The sequence below is a fragment of the Falco punctatus genome (genome assembly GCF_963210335.1).
Source record: "Falco punctatus genome assembly, chromosome: 5".
Lineage (NCBI taxonomy): Eukaryota > Metazoa > Chordata > Aves > Falconiformes > Falconidae > Falco > Falco punctatus.
Genome location: NC_137584.1, coordinates 90,463,937 through 90,484,585, shown reverse-complemented (window position 1 = coordinate 90,484,585; position 20,649 = coordinate 90,463,937). Strand labels below are relative to the sequence as shown.

Genomic DNA, 20,649 nt, shown 5'->3' with positions numbered 1-20,649 from the left:
TGAAAGACCCTGAAGAAAAGAGTTCAGGACAGGCACTTCTCGGTTTCTATTCTGCTGGAGAGGGAAGGAGGTGATACTGTATTGCATAGCCTTGAAAGTAACGGATCTATACAATATCTAGAAATAGCCACATAAACGCACATACCGCCTCTCTGCATTTCTATGTATTTGAACGGCATTTGCTATGTAAACATCAAGATGCATAGCTCTAAAAGAATCCTACGTTAACCAAGGTCTCAAAGGTTTTGTAACTCCTTCTGAGCTTTAATCGTTCTACTTCTTGGCATGGGACAAGGACAAAAGCTCTAATATTGATTTCCTCTAATATTCAAAGACGCAGTAGAACAAGCTAAATAGCACTGTGCATATTTTGTACATACATTTTGTGTTCTTTCTTCCCCCTTTGCCTACTTTCTCTCTGCTGGAGGTCAGCTACCTAGACTTAGACCCCTTCTGCTTGGTTCGGGCTACAGGCATGAAATCAGAATGGTCTAGGTATTTGCATACATCTCTTCATGACAATTCAGAGGAAACACAAGGAGAAAATGAGTTGTGAGTTCACTTGCCTGAAAAGTTGTCTGTGTTCAAGCTATCAGTCTAACCCTGCAATTTTTGCATTGATATTCCCTATGGAACAGCAAGAATCCCACTGCATGCACAGCTGTTACTTTAAAGCCAGGATCTGAGCCTGTGTTCACATCAGTACATGTTTCATCTGAACGCCGCCAAAGCATTCGTGGTGTGACTCCAGTTATTGGCACAGTGTGTGCAAGCAAGTATTTAGAGGTGAATGAGATTGCCATACCGGGCCTTCAGATTCAGCCCCTCACCTCCTGCACTCAGTTCAGCTTGTACAGCCTGAACTTTTCTATATAGTCACAGTATAAATCCTTCTTGCTCCACAGCTATTGCATTGACACAATCCTCACGTGGGTGCTCAAAGGCAAAGCTATGGTATTTTTATAAGCCTCCCTCTTTAGTTATGAATAAAAATACTGTCTCGCTTTCAAAGAAAACAAGGCAATTGAAACAATAACCCCCCTACAAATATAACACGGTGTTGTACAGGATAAGTATTGATTAAAACAAGAAGGGCTTTTTAAACACCATTAATTCTTACCAATTCTAGTAGTTATTGATTCTGCATCAATGTCATTAGCCTTTTTCTTTGCCACTTCAGCTAGTGCCAATTCACCCTTATCTAGTGCAAGGTAATGGATGTCCTTTGGAAATAAAAGAGAAAAAAAAAGATTAATCGAAAATGGATCTCATAGGAGTAACAAAAGGGCTTTCAAAAGAAAGAGGTTCTTTTATTATTTAGATTACAAACACAGATGGAACTGATGAACCTACCATTACATTTTAATTCCCTCCCAATGCAAATTTATTATCTTGCTTGTGCTATTGAATTCAGCACTGAATAAAACACTGACCAATCACGCACTGATAAAAGTGGAGCTATTGACTCAGTGTATGAAAGAAAACAATCTGTCTGCTTTAAGGTAACTTCTGTTGGTGCAAAAGGAGGGTTGACAGGAGCTGGCTCTGTGTAAACCAGATCTGAAGTACTGGAACTCTTCTGGCTGACAGTCCCTATTTGAAGTGTGTTAAGGTTTCCACCTAATACATGAGTTTTGGGGTAAAACTCTTTTGGGACTAATTTTTGTTTGGAGGTTGTCACGTTACACTTACTGTTCTTTGAGTAAGGTGATGGTGATCCTCTTTGTGCTGATATTGGAGGCAATAAGAGAAACAATGGTTGCTCAAGGGTTTCAAAACCCACACAGGTGACACGATTCCTGAGTCCCTTTTGGACAACAAGGGGCTTTCCAAAAATGTTGCTGTTGAGCATGAATAGTTGCCAATACTCTGGATCTGGTCCTTCATCTCGGGTTAAAAATCAGAGGGCTGCTGCAAGGGGCATACCATGACGTGCTGAATTGCAAGGCTTTTTATTGTATGTTTACGTCTGAGGTGAAAACCTGAGGTGTACTACAGACAGCACCATTTGTGGGAGAATATAACCCTGGTGACAAATTACAGCCTCACTGCCCTTGATTTTGGGCCTTGAAGACAAGTTTCATCCTTGACCATTAATAAAGAGATAATTAACCCCCTTCTCCTTCGGCGCCACGGCCACAGGCTGCTCTGTGCATGAACTGTGACAATACGAAGTGAGGGAAACCCCCAAACAGTCGGCAAAGTCTTTTTTCCCCACTTCTGTGCTGAAGGCGACATTTTGTATCCAAAGATTTAAGTTATTCCTGGCCATTGTTTTGCAATCTATCTGCATGCAGGAATTTAAAGGGAAAAGGAGTACTTGCTGGAAATATTGACCTCTGCATACCGTAAAAGCAACTATATTCTCACTAATGCAGAAGATTTCAGGTGAAACTGTCCTTCTCAGTGTGAGTTTACTGCCACCTTCATCAACACGACAGAAAATTGTACAGGAAAAAGTGACCTTATTCTAGAAAGATAAGCTGGATGAAAAAAGTGAGAGTAATAGTGTTAGGAGAAAAAGATGCTGCTTTTATTATCAATAATAACAATAACAATACCGCCAAAAATGTTAGGGAAACTGAGACTGATTATGCAGGAAAATCTGGTACTGACTTGCAGGATCCCAGCAGTCTGCAGGAGACAGCAACATTTTCTAATTTCAGACACAGGTGTGACTTAAAAAATGTGCAAGTGTCTTGGAGCAAAGTAATGAGTTACGAACTTGTTGCGAACTCTGTACTTCCTCTCTTTGTAGGTTTAACATGGTTGTCAGGAGAAAAGGGCCTGAGTAGCAAGGTATGATTTCTATGAAGATTAAGCAATAGATATTGTCAGCTTATTTAGATAACAATAGAAAACCTAAGGGCTCTTGAACAAGTCTGAACTTACAAAGATTTGAATGTATAGGCAGATTGTGTTCACTAATTCAAAATACATTCTGACGATGCTTAATGACTAGGTTTTTTAGTTTGAACTAAGAGACGTATTGTATACTTCAATGCAATTTTAAATAATAAACTTGGGGAGGGGATGGAAACAACTGCAGAAAATGAAAAAGTTCTTTGAGTTAAGAGGGTTGTGCATACTGTGCGTATCAAAACACCTCACTCTGAGAACTTGGTTTTGCCTGTGCTTTCTGTTTGGAGTAAAGAAATGTAAAATTCCTACACATCCATTGCTACCTAACAGGGGCCTTGTGAGAAATAAAGATGCAGCAGTAGGCTGGTAAGTGCCTTTCTTCATGGTTCCTCAATTTGCTGTCAGAATAATTAAAAAAGCTCTTGTCTCTATCTCTAAACAAGCTTTAGAAAGAAAAGATTACAGATATAAAAACTCTTAATCAGAAAATTTGAGATGCAATTTAGGTGTCCCTCATTCAAATAAGACAGCAAAACTGGATGGTTCTAAGAATTTGTAACTCTCTGAGTAGAATGAAACTAGAAAGTAAATAAAAGAGAAAGAAGAAAACTGGATTACAGGGTGCCTTAAAGAAAGACAGAAGAAAAAAGAATTAAATTAGCTGAATATTCATTACAGATCTTTCCACACAATTATCTAAGAATTCATCTGTCCAAAGATCACATCCCTTTCAAAAACAATGGTGACAATAAAAACAAATTCCAGCTGCTTCTCAGGAGTTTGCCGAAAAGGCTGTATTTTATCATTTAACAGTTTGATTACTTTTTGGACTACTTCCTTTTTACCCTCATCTTTGTGACTCACAGAGCTGGCCCTCAGTGAGCAGAAGTCATTTGAAACACTGATGTGCATTTGTCTATAGGATATTTCTGGGCAAAATTCCAACATTTCTTCGAAACATGTACTTTCCTCATCAGTGTATCACCCAAGATCTGACAGTTTTATTAAAGTGTCTTTTCCTTGCATTTTTTGCTACCTTTGGTACATGGGATGGCCTTTTGAATTTTCAGCAGCTGAGAGCTGGAGCATACTACAAAAGGATTTCAGGCTAACAACCCTTCTATTGCTTGATCTTTTCTGTCACAGATTGGATCAGTCACTGTCCAATAAATGTAGCTGTTGTTCATGATATTATGTCCTTTTCAGTTTTATTTTTTTATTGAACTTTGTAGGAGATGATAATAATTGATGGACTTAGACGTGACGTGAGGGTAAAGCTTATGGAGAGACACAGCAGTGTATGTGTGTCTTGTTATGGCATCATACTAGTGACGCTATAGCTACAGGACTAACTTTTAAGTCTTTTTTGTTTTCTTTTTCATTACTATGAAAGAAATTAGCCCTCAGGCAGCATTCTCTCAAACTTCTTTGCAACGTCAAAACAAATAGCAGAAATGCCGCAGAGCCCTGTTTGGTGAAAGAGACGCTCAGGATAAATCCTCCAAGACATAGGACATTTCCTTAGAAGTCTCAGAGATGGGTATTCAACTTTTGGCTCCTCCTCAGCCTCTGTTCTGTCTGCTCCTCTCTGTCCTTTCCATTTTTGTTCCTTCTCTGTTCACTTTTAATAAACAGATTTTTTCTTTCTCATTTTGCTTATTTCATCAGGTATCTTTCTTTAGTCTACTATTGCTTCTTGAAATCCCATTAAATTAACTGGGAATTAGGTGGCGTGAGTTTTTATAAATGGATTTGGTTGGTCTGTAAAACAACAGTACAGTTATTTGTACTGCACATAATTATAAATACTTTAAGTATAGGTAAAGTCAAGTTGTATGCTATTAATTGCATTTTGATCTACATAAACAATATAGACAAATTATTCAGTGTTAAGCAGAAGTGAAAGGATGCACAAACCTTGCTTAGCAAGGTAGGTATTGTTATACTCATACCTAGAAGGACTGTAAGCTTCCAGGGAACAGGGTTATCTAGATAACAGGGTTATCTAATTTTCACACATTCGGTGCAATGAAGCCCAGTTCCCTAGAAATTACTGTGGCACAACGAAATACTTTTTACGACCTATGCACCTTTCAACGTTTTGAGTCCCATACTTAGTACCCTTGCAGCAGTGCCACTGTTAGCTTACCATAAAGTTCGTTCTTCAGTACCTCACTCAGAAGATGAATTAGCAAAAGGACATTTCCCCAGAGAAGGCAGTGAGTTAACAGAGGATCCGAAGAGGCCGGCGTGTGAGCTGCTTGTTGCGTAATTCAGGGGAAGCTCTGAGGAATCTCAACGGTAATGCAAACAGAACGAGGACAATACAGAACTGGTTTTGATCTCACAGTAATGTAAGCCAGGAGGAACTATGCGGAAACATATATTTATGTTTAAGAGTGTTAGTGAGATGGGAAACGGAGAGTAGGTGTTGAGAGAGGAAAGGGAAAACAAGGAAGAGTAGGAAAGGATGGAGCTAATTTCTCTCTGAACACTGAAAGTCCCTCTTGAAGAAAGCTGGGGACCCTTTTTGTTGAGAGGAGGATGTGTTTCCACTCGTGGAGCCAGGTACTGACAGTCCCTCCCCCTTATTAGCAGCTTCGCACCCATCTCTTGACCCAGCGCTGGTGCTCCCCACCCTGGGACAGGGCTGCTTCCTCAGCCCTGCTCTCAGCGGAGGGAAGGAAAGAGAAAAAGATCGTGTAGGAAATGCTCTCACCGTATGAGAGAGGGCCCTTGAGATGGCAGGCCAAGCGCTGGGTCATTTGTTCTGCCAAAATGGCTGAAATCACTCAGGGAGAATGTAGGATCCGTACGGTGGGAGAGTCCACCACAAACAGCTGCAACCTGCCGCAGACATGCTACAGTCTAAACCTTCCACGCGGTGCCGCAGCGCTTAGCTTGATCAGGTATAAAATTGGTACTGAAGAAGTTACATTCAATAAAAAGGGAAAAGGAAAAAGATGAGATAAAAAGAGAAAAAATGGAGAAGAGTAAACATAAAACATGCAGTGAATTTCCTAAAAGTCTGACATTTCCATCACATTCTTTTGATGCATACTTAGAAAAGTTTATCACAGTATTCACATCTTTCTAATTAGATGGAACAAGCCAGATGATTAGAGCTGTGAAAAACACATCAAAAGGTTCACACAACTTTTTATATAATTAGAAGGGAATTTTCATAACCCATAAAAGCAGGATTTAATTGTGTAATTTAACATACAATTTAAATATCAAGATCAAACTAGCAGGGCAAGTGACTTAATGGAATAAATGATATTAACATCTAGTGTCAAAGCTTAATTTAAACAACAGAATGTCTTCATTATGCAAAAAAGTGAAGCAAACGAATCGTTCAAAGGGCTTTTTTTCAACAAGACCCTTTCCTATTGTTTCTTTGAAAACAATGAAATCAGCTGTGCAGCAGCAACATGCTGAGAGACTAGGAAAGCACGGCTGGCTTTGTCCATCTGACCTCACTGTGACATTGTGGTGCAAGATCTTATAAAACAAGAGCCTCCTGCCGAGCTCACACAGAGGACCTTTTAAGAGCTGGTTAATTTTACTTTTGTAGCTAATTAAATGGGAGGAGGCAGAGAGTGCATGAAATTTAAAAACCCTTGTGTTGATGCTGCTGACCTTTGTTGTTTTAAAAGTACCTGCAGAAGCGTTCATAATTTGTCACTTTTCACAAAACCCTAAGAGACAAACTAAGAGCATTCAGGATCCCCAGGATACGGCCAGCTCTTGTGTCCAGGACTCAGCAGCTGTACTTCTTAAGGAATGGATTAGAAACATATAAGCTTATTAGAGTGAAAGATGACATTCACCCACATCAAGACAGATGAAGAAGGGGAAAGTTCAAAAACATATACATTAATTCCTGGAAAATAAAGAATAGCCTTTAGGCCATGCTAGGGAAAATGTCAATGACTCTAAAGAGACTCAATTCCTATTGACAAGTTCCATGATGGCAAAGGGCAAACCAGGTAGAGTAGTTCTGTCTTCAGTATGTGACCAAGACTGCAAATGACATGGATCCATTTTAATGTGCGCAAAAGCTGACAACTAACATCCCGACAATAGCCTCTGTCTCCAGAAATGACTCACCATAAACAGGTCCCGAGCACCTATGTCAACAGCTAGCAGAAATGCTTTTTCAAATCTCTGATACCTGCAAGAAAAAGGAAACGTGTCACTTGCTGAGGATAGTTTAAAAGCTGCATCAAAGTTTGTTAACTGGCAGATGAAGTGCTTCCATTCTCACCAAAAGCGATGCCAAAGCTTTACTGAGGAAACCTGGTACGCTCATACCCAAACTGCAGAACTACGAGGTAGGACAGTGGCTACCCTTACTCTTCTTCATCGCTTAAAACCTTCAGCAAGTGTTATGTTCAGTGCTGAGTCCCGTCAGATCTAGTTGAATCTGAAGGGAGCTGAAGGTGCTGTAGATCATAAAAATTGATCCTTTGAAAGATCCCAGCCGCAACACAGGTAACTGCTAGCCCCAGTATCACTGGTAGGAACCTCAATATGCCCTACAGAAAAGACTCACCCCAAGTCTCGCAAGACTTCAGAGGTACTTGTTGAAGTTTGCACAAAATTTTGTCCTCACAGACCCCTCAATACAGTCCTCTGAAGATCATGATCTAGTTGAGTCGTGACAAACAGCCACGAATCCCCAGGGATAGAAAAAGGTAGGGGGTGACACTGCTTTGCCTCCTCACCCTCTCAGCCCCGGTATTAGCACAGACTCCTGAGAGTCTTCTGAACATCTTATGGTGAAGAAGGTTGTGTCAATGAGGTAAAACAAGGGGAAAAAAGAGCAAAATTCACGAGCAAAAATTACTTCTAGATGTGCTCCAGAAGGTACCACCTGAGTATCACCTAGAGATGCAGCGGAGTAGGAAGAGAGTGGTGTGGAGGTGGAACGTCACCTTTACTGTTAACCCAGGAAGCCTGGAGGAAGGTGTAGTTTGTGTTTGTCCGATGAACATCATCAGACAGATGAATATCGTCAGGCAGCATCGTATGGATGCCAGTACTTACACGGTTCTGTACCTTGGGGGTGTCTTAGGAAGCGGCTAATGCTGTAGCTCTTCCTCAGGCCAGTGTGAACAAGAGGAAACATGGGAACCCTCCTTCCCTTGGTGAATGAAGAGGTCCCACAGGACGCACCATACGGAGATCCCTGTTTCTGGCCAAAGCCTACGCGGTTTTCTGCCTCCCTCTTGCTACAGCCTTACTGCTCTCCTCTGCTGCTGCACACTTGGAATGATTCAGCAGATCACGAGACAGAGCCGGCGAGGACTTTTCCTTCGGGAATAACATTTATGACAAGAAGGCACGATACGTTAGCTTAAGCAGAGAAGGAAATGTACTCTCCAGGTGAGGTTCCTAAGAGCGGGAGTGGGGAGTCCTTTCCTCCCTAAAGCTAATCTCCCTGCTGCGTCTTCCAAGCGCTAATTTGCAGCCCTCCTCACAGAACCTGTTTAAGGGAGGGAAGAGATGAATTAAGGTTAACCTCCTGATCACTGGGGAACAGGCAGTGCATCACTGTTTTATCATGCACATCTATGTATCTGAAACTTTTTCAACATGCTTTCTATGAAGGATTTTCCATTAAAATACATTGTGTTGTAATGCTGCTTCTGAAGCTATGCTTTAATTAAGACAAATAAGTACATGTTAAAATATGTCTATATTGAATAGCTATCATGTATATCTTTTTCTGGCACATTTTTCTTTTCAATTATGGATTAAATATACATTCTTAGTACTTAGAGGGGAAATTGGAAACCGAACAGAAACGGGCTATACGACTAGCTAAAAAGAACGTCTGCATCATTATTTTGTTTTTTAAAGTTATAACTATATAGACTATTTGAATGACAGTTGCTTTAGCAAAGGCAAAAATGCCTGCAACCAAAAAAAGTAAAGTAACTTTTTCATTTGATTAACCTGCAGAACAGAAACACGGCCTTACAGGCTGTCTTGTCTTTGCTGTTTCACAAAGATTTCAATTTTTTTCCCCCTTCAACTGACATACATACTTCAGTCTCATTATAGCCCACCCCTATTCATAACACTGTAAAGTTAGCTCGTTACCGTACTGAGGGGAAAAAAAGGGAGGGGGGAAAAGACTATCCAAGAAATGCTCTCCACAAGCCAAGAGAGCTGGAAATAACAATCACAGATACTTCATAAATTATTATAAATGGAATCGCTTTAAAATAACATGGAGGTTTCAAACAACAGCGACAAGTTTGTGTTACTTCGGCAAACAGTATTACATCAGTCAGAAATGTCCAGGTTTTTTTAAATTAGCTAGAAGGTACTTGTTATTTTGCGTCTCTTTGGCAAGAGAGTTGTGTTGTTTTTATTCTACAGGAACAATTAGAGAGTTCTGTACAGCACGAGACCATCAAGATAAGAATGCCTGTTTTCTAAGCATGTTTTGTCGCAGGAAGACCTGTCGCTGTCCCTAGCACACTTCACTTTATCAGCTCCTCAAACAAGCAAACACACACACACACACACACACACAGAGCAAACACCCTCCCTTTTGTTCTCGTGCTGCAGTCACCGGGTACAATATTTGCTTCCTAAACTGGCACCTACAGGGGACTGGTCTTGAAGCAAGTGTCCTCCCACCACCACCCCCACCGCCACCGCAAGTGTCCTCCCACCCCCCACCACCTCGTTACTTATTGCTTGCTTCACAATAACTCCAGCAATCAAGACTCATATGTCTCTTGAAAGAGAGAGATAAGGAAATCTGCCTGTAAACCATGAAGTTCAGCCACTTGTTTGGTCAAAGTGACAGTCAACAGAAATATGACCTTCAAGATTAGAACTCCCAAACTGCGATTAACTGTATAGGACAGATAGGAAAACATTCCCCTGCAAGCTGTTTAGCACATACAATATTAAGTTAAAATTCTCATAAAATAAAATAATACTGTTATTATACGCACTTACGCAACCTTTCTACATATCCTACAAAAATTTTAAAAGATGGCTATTAGTACGTCTGTTGTATGGACAAGGAAACAAAGGGGTCAGGTCAAAACTGGCCAAGGCAGAGAAGAATAAAGACCTGCCTTCCACGGTGGAAGCAGACCTGCTGCCTGTTTGTATTTTGAGAATGTGACTTAGCTGAGAAGATGCCAGGAGAGCATTTTATAAGTAATTAAAAAATAGAATGTTATCGATTAACTTCAGAGAGGCTATTCTTTTCACTGGCATAAATAAAAAGAGTATCAAATGCCCAGGGTTTCCTCCTGTTGGATGTTCAGAAATAAGGTGATTTTAAATATTGTAGATCAAAACAACATGCATGGTTTGCAGCCTGCGGAGAAGGGAAAAGAAGTCTCTTCAGTTTTTATGAGGGATTCTACCAATATATCAAAAGGCAGAATTTTGTCATCTGGATTCCACAACACCTAAACTGAATGTAGTCACTTAAAGATAGAGATGCATTTTTTCAGTCTGAAAATGGTCGATTTGAAAATATTTGTAATATTTACCCATAGTATTAAAACATCTCATAAGAAGTCCAGGAACCAGAAAAAAAATAAATCATGTGGAGGGAGGAGGAAGGGAAGGGAGAGAGAGCTCATGCAAGCAAGAGAGAAATACAGCACAGAAAAGATGGAAACATTTCTTTAGGGACTAGTTACAACCAACAAGCCTTCTTAGACATGCCCATCGACCATGTAAGCATATTCCTTGTGCTGGGCTGATAAAGAAGGGCTGCAGCAGTTTTTTTCCTTGTCTTCAATAAGGGTACACAACATTTAGAAAATAATCTGCAGGGGAAGAGCTGTGGCACAAATAATATTTATAAGGCAATCCTTTTTAATGGAAGAAATTTCAGAGTCCTCCTCATCTCACAGTCCAATCAAGGGTGATATGCATTCAAAAAGTGGATATTAAATATGCACTGAGCAAACAGAACAGGAAAAAATGAATATTGAAATAATTTACATGTAATCAAACTACACTGAAATTAAGTTTTAATTGTTCAGTATTCTGTGATGCATATGCAGATTTTAAAGTATTCAGAATATCAATCAAGTGTTTACTTACATCAAGCAATTGTATTTAAGCATACAAAACAGATGATGAAAATATGTTCAATCAGCTACAGCTCCCAACACTTACCGCAGGGTTTACATGATCACTTTTAATTCAGTTATTTCATTTAATATTTCAATTTAATAGCTCATTCTTTCATTCAATTTCTAGGCATCTTGCCCATTTTTTAAACACAATAATAATTATTATTCATAAAAGGACCTGTTTCCCACAAGTTCTCATATCAGCAATTTTTGGAACAGAAATGGTTTTCATGCTTTTTTACCTCAAAAAATGTTATTATCTGAAATATTTTCCTTTCAAATTAGACAATATTAAAATAAAGAATGACATCTGTAAAATGACTCTGCACCCCGTTCCAGTGGAACTCGGAGAATAAACAGAGATTATCAGGTTGAAGAATGTAAAAAGTGTGCGGCGAGTTCACAAAGCGTTGATTTAAATGGGGACAGGTTGGTTTTCAACCGCCTGTTGACCGTAACACCACTGACTTAGGCACGTAGCTGTATTTCAGAACACAGCTTCAGAGCCCAGTTAAAAACCTTGGTCCATGGCTTAAGGCCTTATATATTTCACACAAAATACATTCATGCGTAATGAAGTCGGGCAGCGCACCCTTGAAATGCCAACCCAGAAATTCTATTGACCTCAAGGAAACACTGTAAAGTTTCAGTAAATTCTGAAGATTTAGACTGCTATGTAACCTTTCATACAAAAAATGTAGTATCGGTCAAAGACTTATATCCTGCATTTTATAGCAAATGCTGAAATACCCGCACTTTACCCAGAGTACATGGAAAGGAATATATAGCTCAAGATCCTAGGTTTCATTAAAAAAAAACAACCAAAATAGTTTAAACAAAAGTCAACTAAAATCTGATCCAATTTTACCCTCGTGAGTTCAGTAGAACACCCTATTTTAAATAAAACAGTTGCAGAGCAGATCACTGAATGCAGCCCAAAGACGAGGAACTCTCCGAAGAACCTATCTTCCCCTCTTCTCCCAAACTGCAGGTTTGTGTTTCAGAATCTCGTGATTTGGGGGACTCGGTCCCATAACTTCTGAATTTACTTCATATTTTCTTCTTATTTGTTTGGATAATGAACTGCCTGGAAAACAGACTATCCCTGATACTACTGATCTCCTTTGGCAAAAATCAATTCATTGCTGGGTGTTGGTTTACTGCAGCTAGACTATTTCAACACCAATGTATGTGCAAAGGCGTACCAAAAGTTTCATGTATCACAATCAGAAATTTAAACCATAACTGCTGTTTTCTAGAAGGAAATCCTCTGTGAGCAGCAAAGCGCACTATTGGTTAGCTTCCCGTGCTTCCTCCTGCACCAGCCCCAGCGCGGCAACTCTGCCCGTTTCCCCCGTGCCCTGCAGCACACGCTGCAGACGGGCAGTCCCGCTCCCACCGGGGTAGACGGCTCCTGCCCAGCCGTTTGGGCAGGGGGCAACACAGACTGCGCTCCGTGTTACGCCGTGCACGTCTCGACTGGCAGAACGCATCTGCTCAACTTTTGCTGTAGCTTTTTGGGGGATGGAGATAACCTCCTGCGTCCTATCTGACCCTAACCGGTTGCTGATTTTCACAAAACTGGCAGGCATATGCTTATTTCTGAGGTTTCTACCTTCTGTAGAGTTGGTTGGGATTCATCGGTGATTCTGTAAGTTAGTAGGGAACTGATGGAGGAACCAATGGGTGTGCTGGTACGTTCCAACCTCTGAGATGCTAGTGGTATTTTTTTGCCAACCTCATGCTATTATGCTACTAGTTTTTTACATTATGAGCTCTTCTGAACAGGACACACAAACCTCTGAGGAGGGTCCGCAACCTTGTTGCCTGCTGAGATACTCTTGAGTACAAAGAGTATCAAAGAGAAAGTGCTGCAGAGCACACCAAAGGCTAATGGAGAAACAGCCACCAGCTCTATATGCATCCGAGTCAAGGGGATAATCTTCTAAATTGTATTTTAGATGCAGAAGCCCTAAAGGTTGTCCAGGCATAATCTATACATCCCTTCAGGCCCAAATTTAGCAAAGCATTAATGTATGGGTTTATGACCTGTAATTTTCTATGGGGCCTAAATAAATATAGGCATGTTAAGTGAAGTGCTGGACTTGGGGCCTGAGTGACTTGTTTAAAAAGAAACCCCTTATGGAACCTTTCAAAGGCCATAACCAAATAGGTCTCAAGTAAAAGTTAGTGAATAACCATGAGAAAATTTGAAACGAGCACAAATATCTCAAGTCACCCAAAATTTCTGTTACTTGAAGTACACTGTCAAATTACGTATCTCTAAACTAAAGAAGTTCACCTATAACTTTATAGATCGTTGGGCGTAGAATTGAATGCCCTTCACATCAAAGGGTACCCTCTGGTATGAAGCAAGAAAACAAACTAATAAACCAAATTTAAAAAATAGGAGGAAAGAGAAAGCTAATAAGGGGAGCCAGACAGTATGACTCCCTGGCCAGAGAAAGCCCTTGAGGGCTGGAACTGGCTGTGAATCTCGAAGACCTTCCCAACCTGAAAAAAATTTTAAAATCTTACCACGTGACTCCTATCTTCTAGGATGATATTCTGCTCTAGGAAACCTAAATGTATTCTAGTGTGAAATAGTTCAGATGACTGTTAAACATACACGCTTCTTCTCAGGACGGACTTTCTGCGTTCAAAGAAAAGCTCTTCAGGCATTTCTGACTCAGATTTTCAAGTGAACTAAGCTAAATTTTGAATGAACTCATTTAGTAAGAAGGCGCCACTGAAACTTTTAAAATATATTTAGTAAGAAATAGTCCAGATGTATGATATATTCTAGAAAAAGTAGTAGTTTTAGCTATAAAGCAAGCTATGTCATTTACTTGTTGACACGTTCCTCAAATTATTTAACGATAAAACAGCATTAGTTTAACACTATAGAACTCTCTTATATCTACACCAAAGAAATATTAGTTTAAAGATCATGGTTCTATGAACATTTATGTCATACAGTTCCCATGTGATGCTGGTCAGTTATGTTAGCCCTGGTTCTGGCAGAATGGGCCACTGAAGAGGACGACTGTTGGGAGCCACAGCAACGTTTCCCACTGTGTAGTCACGTCTGTCAGGTGCTCTCAGATTTTCAGTAGTAGGTGCTACAAAAGTCTGGATAGCAGCAATTTATTACAATTATATTTTTATATTTATACATTTATATATTAAATTTTATATTTATATTTTTATATTATTATTATATAAATTGAAACCATGAAGGTTTATTTCTTTTTGAACAAGATTCAGTCTTCTCGTAATGTGTCCTTCCTTTGAATTTCCCACCCTCTGTATTTCCTTTTTCGTACTCATTTTCCTTTAAGAGAATATATTTTGTTGCCATAGCAATATTTCCCTACCTTGCAATTTTATTATGGTGGCTTTCCTTCAGGTTTCTCTAAGCTGCAACTAACACCCACCCAGTAAACACAGCCCCCCCCCCCCCCCCCCCCCCTCTTCCCTCAACCTCTTACTACTTAGTAACTTCTCAACAGTCTATCTTTATCTTTAAATACAGACACACTCCAACATACTCTTCCAGAGCACTCTGGGCTAAAAACAGGTGTTAATTAAAAATGCTGATAAGAGTCAGTAACACCTGTTGTTTCACATTTATTTTACTCAACCCTGGCTGTTAAATCCTAGCCTTTATTGCATTAATTCACTTCTGCTTTTCTTCTTTTCCAGCTTTATCCCTCTCACTCTGGTGATCATGTAAACTTAACAGTATGTCTTGAAAGCTGGATTTTATTGAGCAAACATATCAGCATGTCTACACACCAAAGACAGCTCTATAACAGAGGCCCAGTATCATTGCTACGGTTAAGGATGAGTTGCTGCCTCTATAATAAATCCCTATTGTATATGTGTGATATCTCTGTAATTTCAAACTGCAGCAGATGGAAATTTAGTATTAAAGTTAAGATGAACAGGCCCTTTTCCTCCTTGACTTTCCATGAGGTACAGGGCCAATTCTCCCTCATGCCTGACAGTGGATAAAATGCGTATTTTTAGTGCTAAGACTTCTCAGAAAAAATATATTAGCTCACTATTTTCTAAAGCTGGCTGCCTACAAATAAACATCTAACTACAAAGTCATGGTGCAGGGCCAAATTTTGAATCACCTGTTGAGTTATGGGTCCATTACGTTTTTTGTTGTTGTTGTTGTTGTTTTTGTATTGTTGTATTGACATACAAGAAGTAAATGACTTTTTCCATCTAGGTTTGTCAATAGCCAATATTATTTCTTTGTAACAAAATAATGCAGTGGTAATGCTCATAAAATTCCCACACGTAAGAACTCCATCACAGCAAATACAGCCACAGGACAGCCAGGCAAGAAATTCTGCAGAGCTCCGATCGTACAAGTCTTGGCGCATTTTTGAGGGAGCAAATGGAAAACTCAGGCGTATTTTATGCTCGTTCTGCACAGCATCATGTACGAGAACATGAAACGTAAGAATGACCACTTGCTCAGACCAAAGCTACATCTAACCTAACACCGTGCCAACAGCCAGGTGCCTAGAAAGGACACAGGAACAGGGCAAGTGTATGGTGACACTGGCCTAAGCAACTCTCGGGGGTTTGCTGAGCCAGAGGTGGTCTCTGTGTTGGCATTCCTCAGTGAAGTTCTCTTCCCTGAACCTTGCCTTTCAAGTCACATACAGTTTTAACATCCACAACACCCCGTGGTAAGGAGCTTCATATTTTAATTATATGTCGTGTGAAGAATCACTGTATTTTCAAACTGCCGCATGTTAGATTCCCTTGATGACCCTTCGGTTTTGTATTAGAGGAAGCAGTGAGCAGTCATTCACTGTGCTCTTTCTCCCCGATACCCACAATTTAATAGATCTCTATCTCAGTTGCCTCCTCTATAGGCTGAGGAGTTCTAGTCTATTTAGTCATTCCTTTCACTAAAGCTGCCCTATGCCTTTAATCATCCTGGCTGCCCTTCCTAAAGCTTTCTGAGTTTCACTATATCCTTTTACAGATTATGGAACTCCAAAACTACACACAAAATTCAGGTGAACTGAAGTTCACTGTTTTGTTGTCTACTCCTTTTCTAAGAATTCCTGGCATCCAGTTTGCTTTTTGTACTTGTGCCGAGCACTGAACTGACTATTCTATAGCTGTAGAGTGATAAGAACAAATTCTTCTTCCAGGATAATGGTGAGCTTAGACTCCATCATTTTATACGTGAAGTTAGGAGTCACCCCCTGCCACGTGCTGCACTTTGAATTTATTTACATTTAACTTTATCTTCAATTTTGACACTATGTCACTGAGTCCTGTGAAGCCCTTTTGCTGTTCTTCACAGCAGGCCCTATCTTTACTAGTCTTAATAATTTGTGTCATTAGCAAATGCTGGCACCTCACTATTTGCTCCTTTGTCAGGCTAATCACGAGTACAGATCAGCTATACTTACAATTTCCATCAGTGACCTCCATTGACAACTGACCGTTTACTCTGTTTCTTACCTTTTAATGACTGACTTATCTATGAAAGGGGAGCTTGCCTCTTATCCTGTGGCAGCTTAGTTTCTTTAAGACATTTTGGTGGGAGACCTTCCAAAAAGGTCTTCAATGGTAAAACTTTCATCACTAGCAGCTGGATATCCATTACTGACATGATTGCTGACATCAAAGAATTCAGAGTTTTGAGACATGACTTGCCTTTACAGAAATCCTGCTGACTCTCTCCCAATACAACGTTATTTGCCTGTTCGTCATTTTTTTTTTTTTTTTTAATATGGTTTCTACTGATTTCACTGGTACAGAGGTTGGACTTACAGGGCTATAGTTCTTCAAGGTCCTTCCAGACTGTGTTTTGAAAACTGACATCACATTTTCCATGTTCCTGCCCTCAGGTGCTAAGGTCATTCTTAGTAAGAGCTTATACACCACAGTGTGTATTTCAGCTATTTTATGCTTGACTACCTTCAGAAATTCTGGATTAATTTTATCTAGTGCCGGTCATGCATTGCTGTTTACCTGTCTACAGTATAACCTCTTTCACTGATACTTCAACACTTATTAATGTAAACTAAGAAATGTCCCCATCCACTCCTATCCTGGCCAACCGGTCAAAAGAGGATTTTTAAAGAGATCTGCATGCCGACCTGCTTTTTGTGTCTCTCTGTAAACCTCTCTTCATGTACTTTTGCTAGTCTTTGAGCCTCTCCCTTTATTACAGAAACTATATCTGAGCATCTAAGATCTGTTAACTGGCCAGTAATAATGTGATACAGGAGCTAGACATTTACAGTGCAAAACATTCCATTTATCTTCAAAAGGCTCACCTTTACATGGCTAATTTAAGCTAATCAGGTAGGCTCCTTTTATAGTTAATTGATAGGGATAGGCACTGACATCTGGTTCTTCACGCTTATCTTAGACATCTCCCTTCAATGGGATTACTCATCCTTTGGATGCCCATGTCTTTATACTAACTACAGAGGAAGCTCAGATGAGTGTGTAGGACATCTAAATTCTACATTATTAAATCAGGAGAGGTGAGGTGGACCCCCAAGACACTACATCCAGTTATTGGACAATTGACTGTTGCTGACTTTTGTTCTACACTCGACTTATCGTATCCTTTCCTTAGCAGGCTCTTTGGCTCTGAAGACCCATAAAAGTGAGCTCTGCATTTGAAGATCGGAAGCCTAGGGCTGCCTGAATCTTCAATTAGGTCTTCCTGGAGGGTACTGGGATGGAAGCAGGAGAAGTCAGAAAAACAAAGCTCTTTAGGGAGGAAAAACAAACAACTTTTTGCACACAACAAATGGATTACAGATTGCCGAGCTGAGCTCAAGACAGAATATTGCCAGATAGTCCCTGTACAGAAAAGTGAAAGTGTAATGGTGGGCCTCATGAAGACCCTGAAGATGAATGGAGAAAAAGTATCTTGAGACATGAATCAATCTGGAAAGTCTGCAAGAAAAAAGATGTATCTTAAATTCAGGTTCTTGGTCAGGATCTCAAGAAGAGACTTTTGAGTGTCACTCCAGGAGGAGACAGTATTAGTGACTAGGTGGCGTTGACTGAGATGGCGTAACTGGTGACCTGCAAAGGCTGAGGCTCACTGCAGCTGCTCAAGGGTGGTGATGTGTTGTTAAGAACTTATTCTTGAGCTTTTTTCCATGAATATGGTATATTTGCACTGTTTCTTGATGTATGCCCAAAGCCCCTCGGATTTCAGGGGAATTGCACAGCTGGTACAGCAGAAAAGAGCCACCTCATGAGGGCAGATTATCAGTTACAGAACACAACACAACAATGGTCTCCGTGTGGGCTGAGCTTCTGAAAGTAGCAATATCAAAGTCAGATTAACCAGCAAGTGGGAATAGCCTTGGCACAGACAACATTAGTCCAGTGTAGCTATTCCATGTTCCTTTTTCTAGCGCAGTCCCATGGGCAGGGACGTAGCAGAGAACTGGTGGACTGACGGCACTCTGGGCCACCCAGCAGCCATCTCTTGGTGGCTGCGGGAAACGGTTCCGTATTAGAGCAGCCCCGGGACTGCTCTGAGTGTGTGGGAGGGCCTTTTTCCCATGCTCCAAGCAGTGTCTCCCATCAGGTTCCGCAGAAAATCTTGTCCAAGTCTCTGACAGAATTTCTTGTGGTTTATCTTCATGGGATTTTATTCTCAAGCAACTATGTCATGTCATTTGTTGTCCCCCCTCCCTTCCCTGATATTTTGCTCAACACTTCTTACATTGTAATCACCACTAGAGAATTAAATCCTGGAGCCATTCCTGTGGCATCAAAGCATCTGACTGAAATTGAAAACTGTTGTGGGGATGGTTCAAGAAAAAAAATAAATCATTAGCAACATAGGACTGAAGCAGAAACCTTCTAAACTTTTCCTGAGATATTTAACCTCTTTAACTACAAAAATAATCTAGTTCCATTAAATAGTTGCCTTTATTTCTTGTTTCTAAAACAGGTCAAGAAGCATGACCAGGGGAATCTTTTCATGTGCAGTTCCATCACAGCAATTGAAATTCTCATTTATCAGTGCCGTGGTAATATGAAAACCTTTGGTTTTGATCGTTTGCACAAGATGACAAAACCCGACTCTTCAAAGTCCTCTCCAGAAGGTGCTACTTTAGTCAGAATGCTGCTACTGAACCTACTCCCATAGAGATGAATTCTGTTCATGTGGCCACCATAGAGAACCTGACTGACATCAGTGGTCATTTTATCTGAAGGCATAATTTAATGCCTAATAGGTTACCTTATGAATATAAAAGACATTCATAGTCCTGAACCATGTCATCATTAATGTTTATACATATTTTGTGACACACTATGTACCAATATAATTATAGATTCTACTTTTAGGGTGCTCTTAAAAAGGATCATAAAAGCTCTTTGCTCACCCTCCCTCAGTTCCATACAGTTGGCAGCAGATGGGATTGGGAACTGTTCCTATGGAATTGAGGCATTTTTTCACCTTTGATTTAGGGCCCTATTTAGGATGGAATACTCACAGCGAATATCTACTTTGCAGATTGCAGTGTAGTGATACGGAAACCTGCTTACCAAGGGGTAGTTAGTACTGCATAAGTGATGTACCTGCAGGGCAAAAGAGCTTTTTTTAGCTTTTCAAAGGCTGTCTTGGACTTAAGTGATAACTTACTGTGTCAAGGCATCATGTCAGGTAGTATAGCAGTACACTTCAGAACTCTCGAATAGTTAAGTGATTCATAAAAATCAGTACTGGATAGAAGATCTCCGCTGATGCTAATGATCACCTACTTTCTGATCTCCTTTATGAGTGTTTATTTACAAAGGAGCTCTATCAAGTTCTGTGTGTAAAGTCATACCACTTTATGAATGTTCTGCCCAACGTGGAGCTAAATTCTTCTTTGCATTTAACCAGTACCATCTTACATCGGACACTGGGAAGAGTACACAACACTTCCGAGAAGATTCGCGAAAGAGCACAAACAGCAACAATAAAAACATAGTGGAAGCTTTCATTTTTGGATTCAGACAAAGGAGAACCTTTCAGGAACCCATCCAAAATTGTACCAGAGAATGTGATCAGAGCTGCACTTTGCTCTTGGAAGAAGCAAGTACACTATCTTGCTATTTACAGCAGAGCTTTGATTTGTGGGGAAATGTATTTGTACTAAGGGAAAAAACCCCAATGACATTCTCTTAATGGAATTACCAGACAGAAAGGTCCAAATGGTTTTGAATCTTCATATTTTTCCATGTTAAAAAAAAAAAAAAGAAAAAAGAAAAAAGAAAAAAAATATCCTTTAAACTGCATATTCACAAACACGAGAACAGGATTACAAAGAAGGAAAGGGCACAGCACAAACATGGAGCTGTGGCTGCATTCTAATTCTCCGACTCTTTGCATTTCAGATGTTACTTTCCAGCCCTGCCTTTACCTCCAGCTCATGCTATATTAGCTCCTCACCGTCTCTCTGAGAGAGACAGAAAAATTTCAACAAAACAGAGCAGGCATGTGTTTGTGCCTGTGTGTGTGTCAAACAAACAAGACAATTTCATGCATTAGAAAATATGACAAGTACAATTTACGAATGCTTGATCAGAGTGAAGCAAAGCCATGAGTCACCGATGCCATAGTTAATGAGTGAAAAACGATTCCATCCCCTTCCAT

The 20,649-nt window shown here is 40.1% G+C and overlaps 1 protein-coding gene across 9 annotated transcripts in view; it reads right to left on the bottom strand.

Moving 5' to 3' along the window:
• WDPCP (WD repeat containing planar cell polarity effector) overlaps positions 1 to 20,649 on the bottom strand; it is a 157,565-nt gene that overhangs the window by 42,496 nt on the left and 94,420 nt on the right. For all 9 annotated transcript variants that reach the window (XM_080389571.1, XM_080389570.1, XM_080389569.1 and 6 more), the window contains 2 exons: positions 6,976 to 7,039; positions 1,121 to 1,223 (listed from right to left, as the gene is read on the bottom strand). In XM_080389571.1, coding sequence (XP_080245697.1) covers positions 1,121 to 1,223; positions 6,976 to 7,039 — 167 coding nt within the window. The remainder of the gene's footprint in view (positions 1 to 1,120; positions 1,224 to 6,975; positions 7,040 to 20,649) is intronic.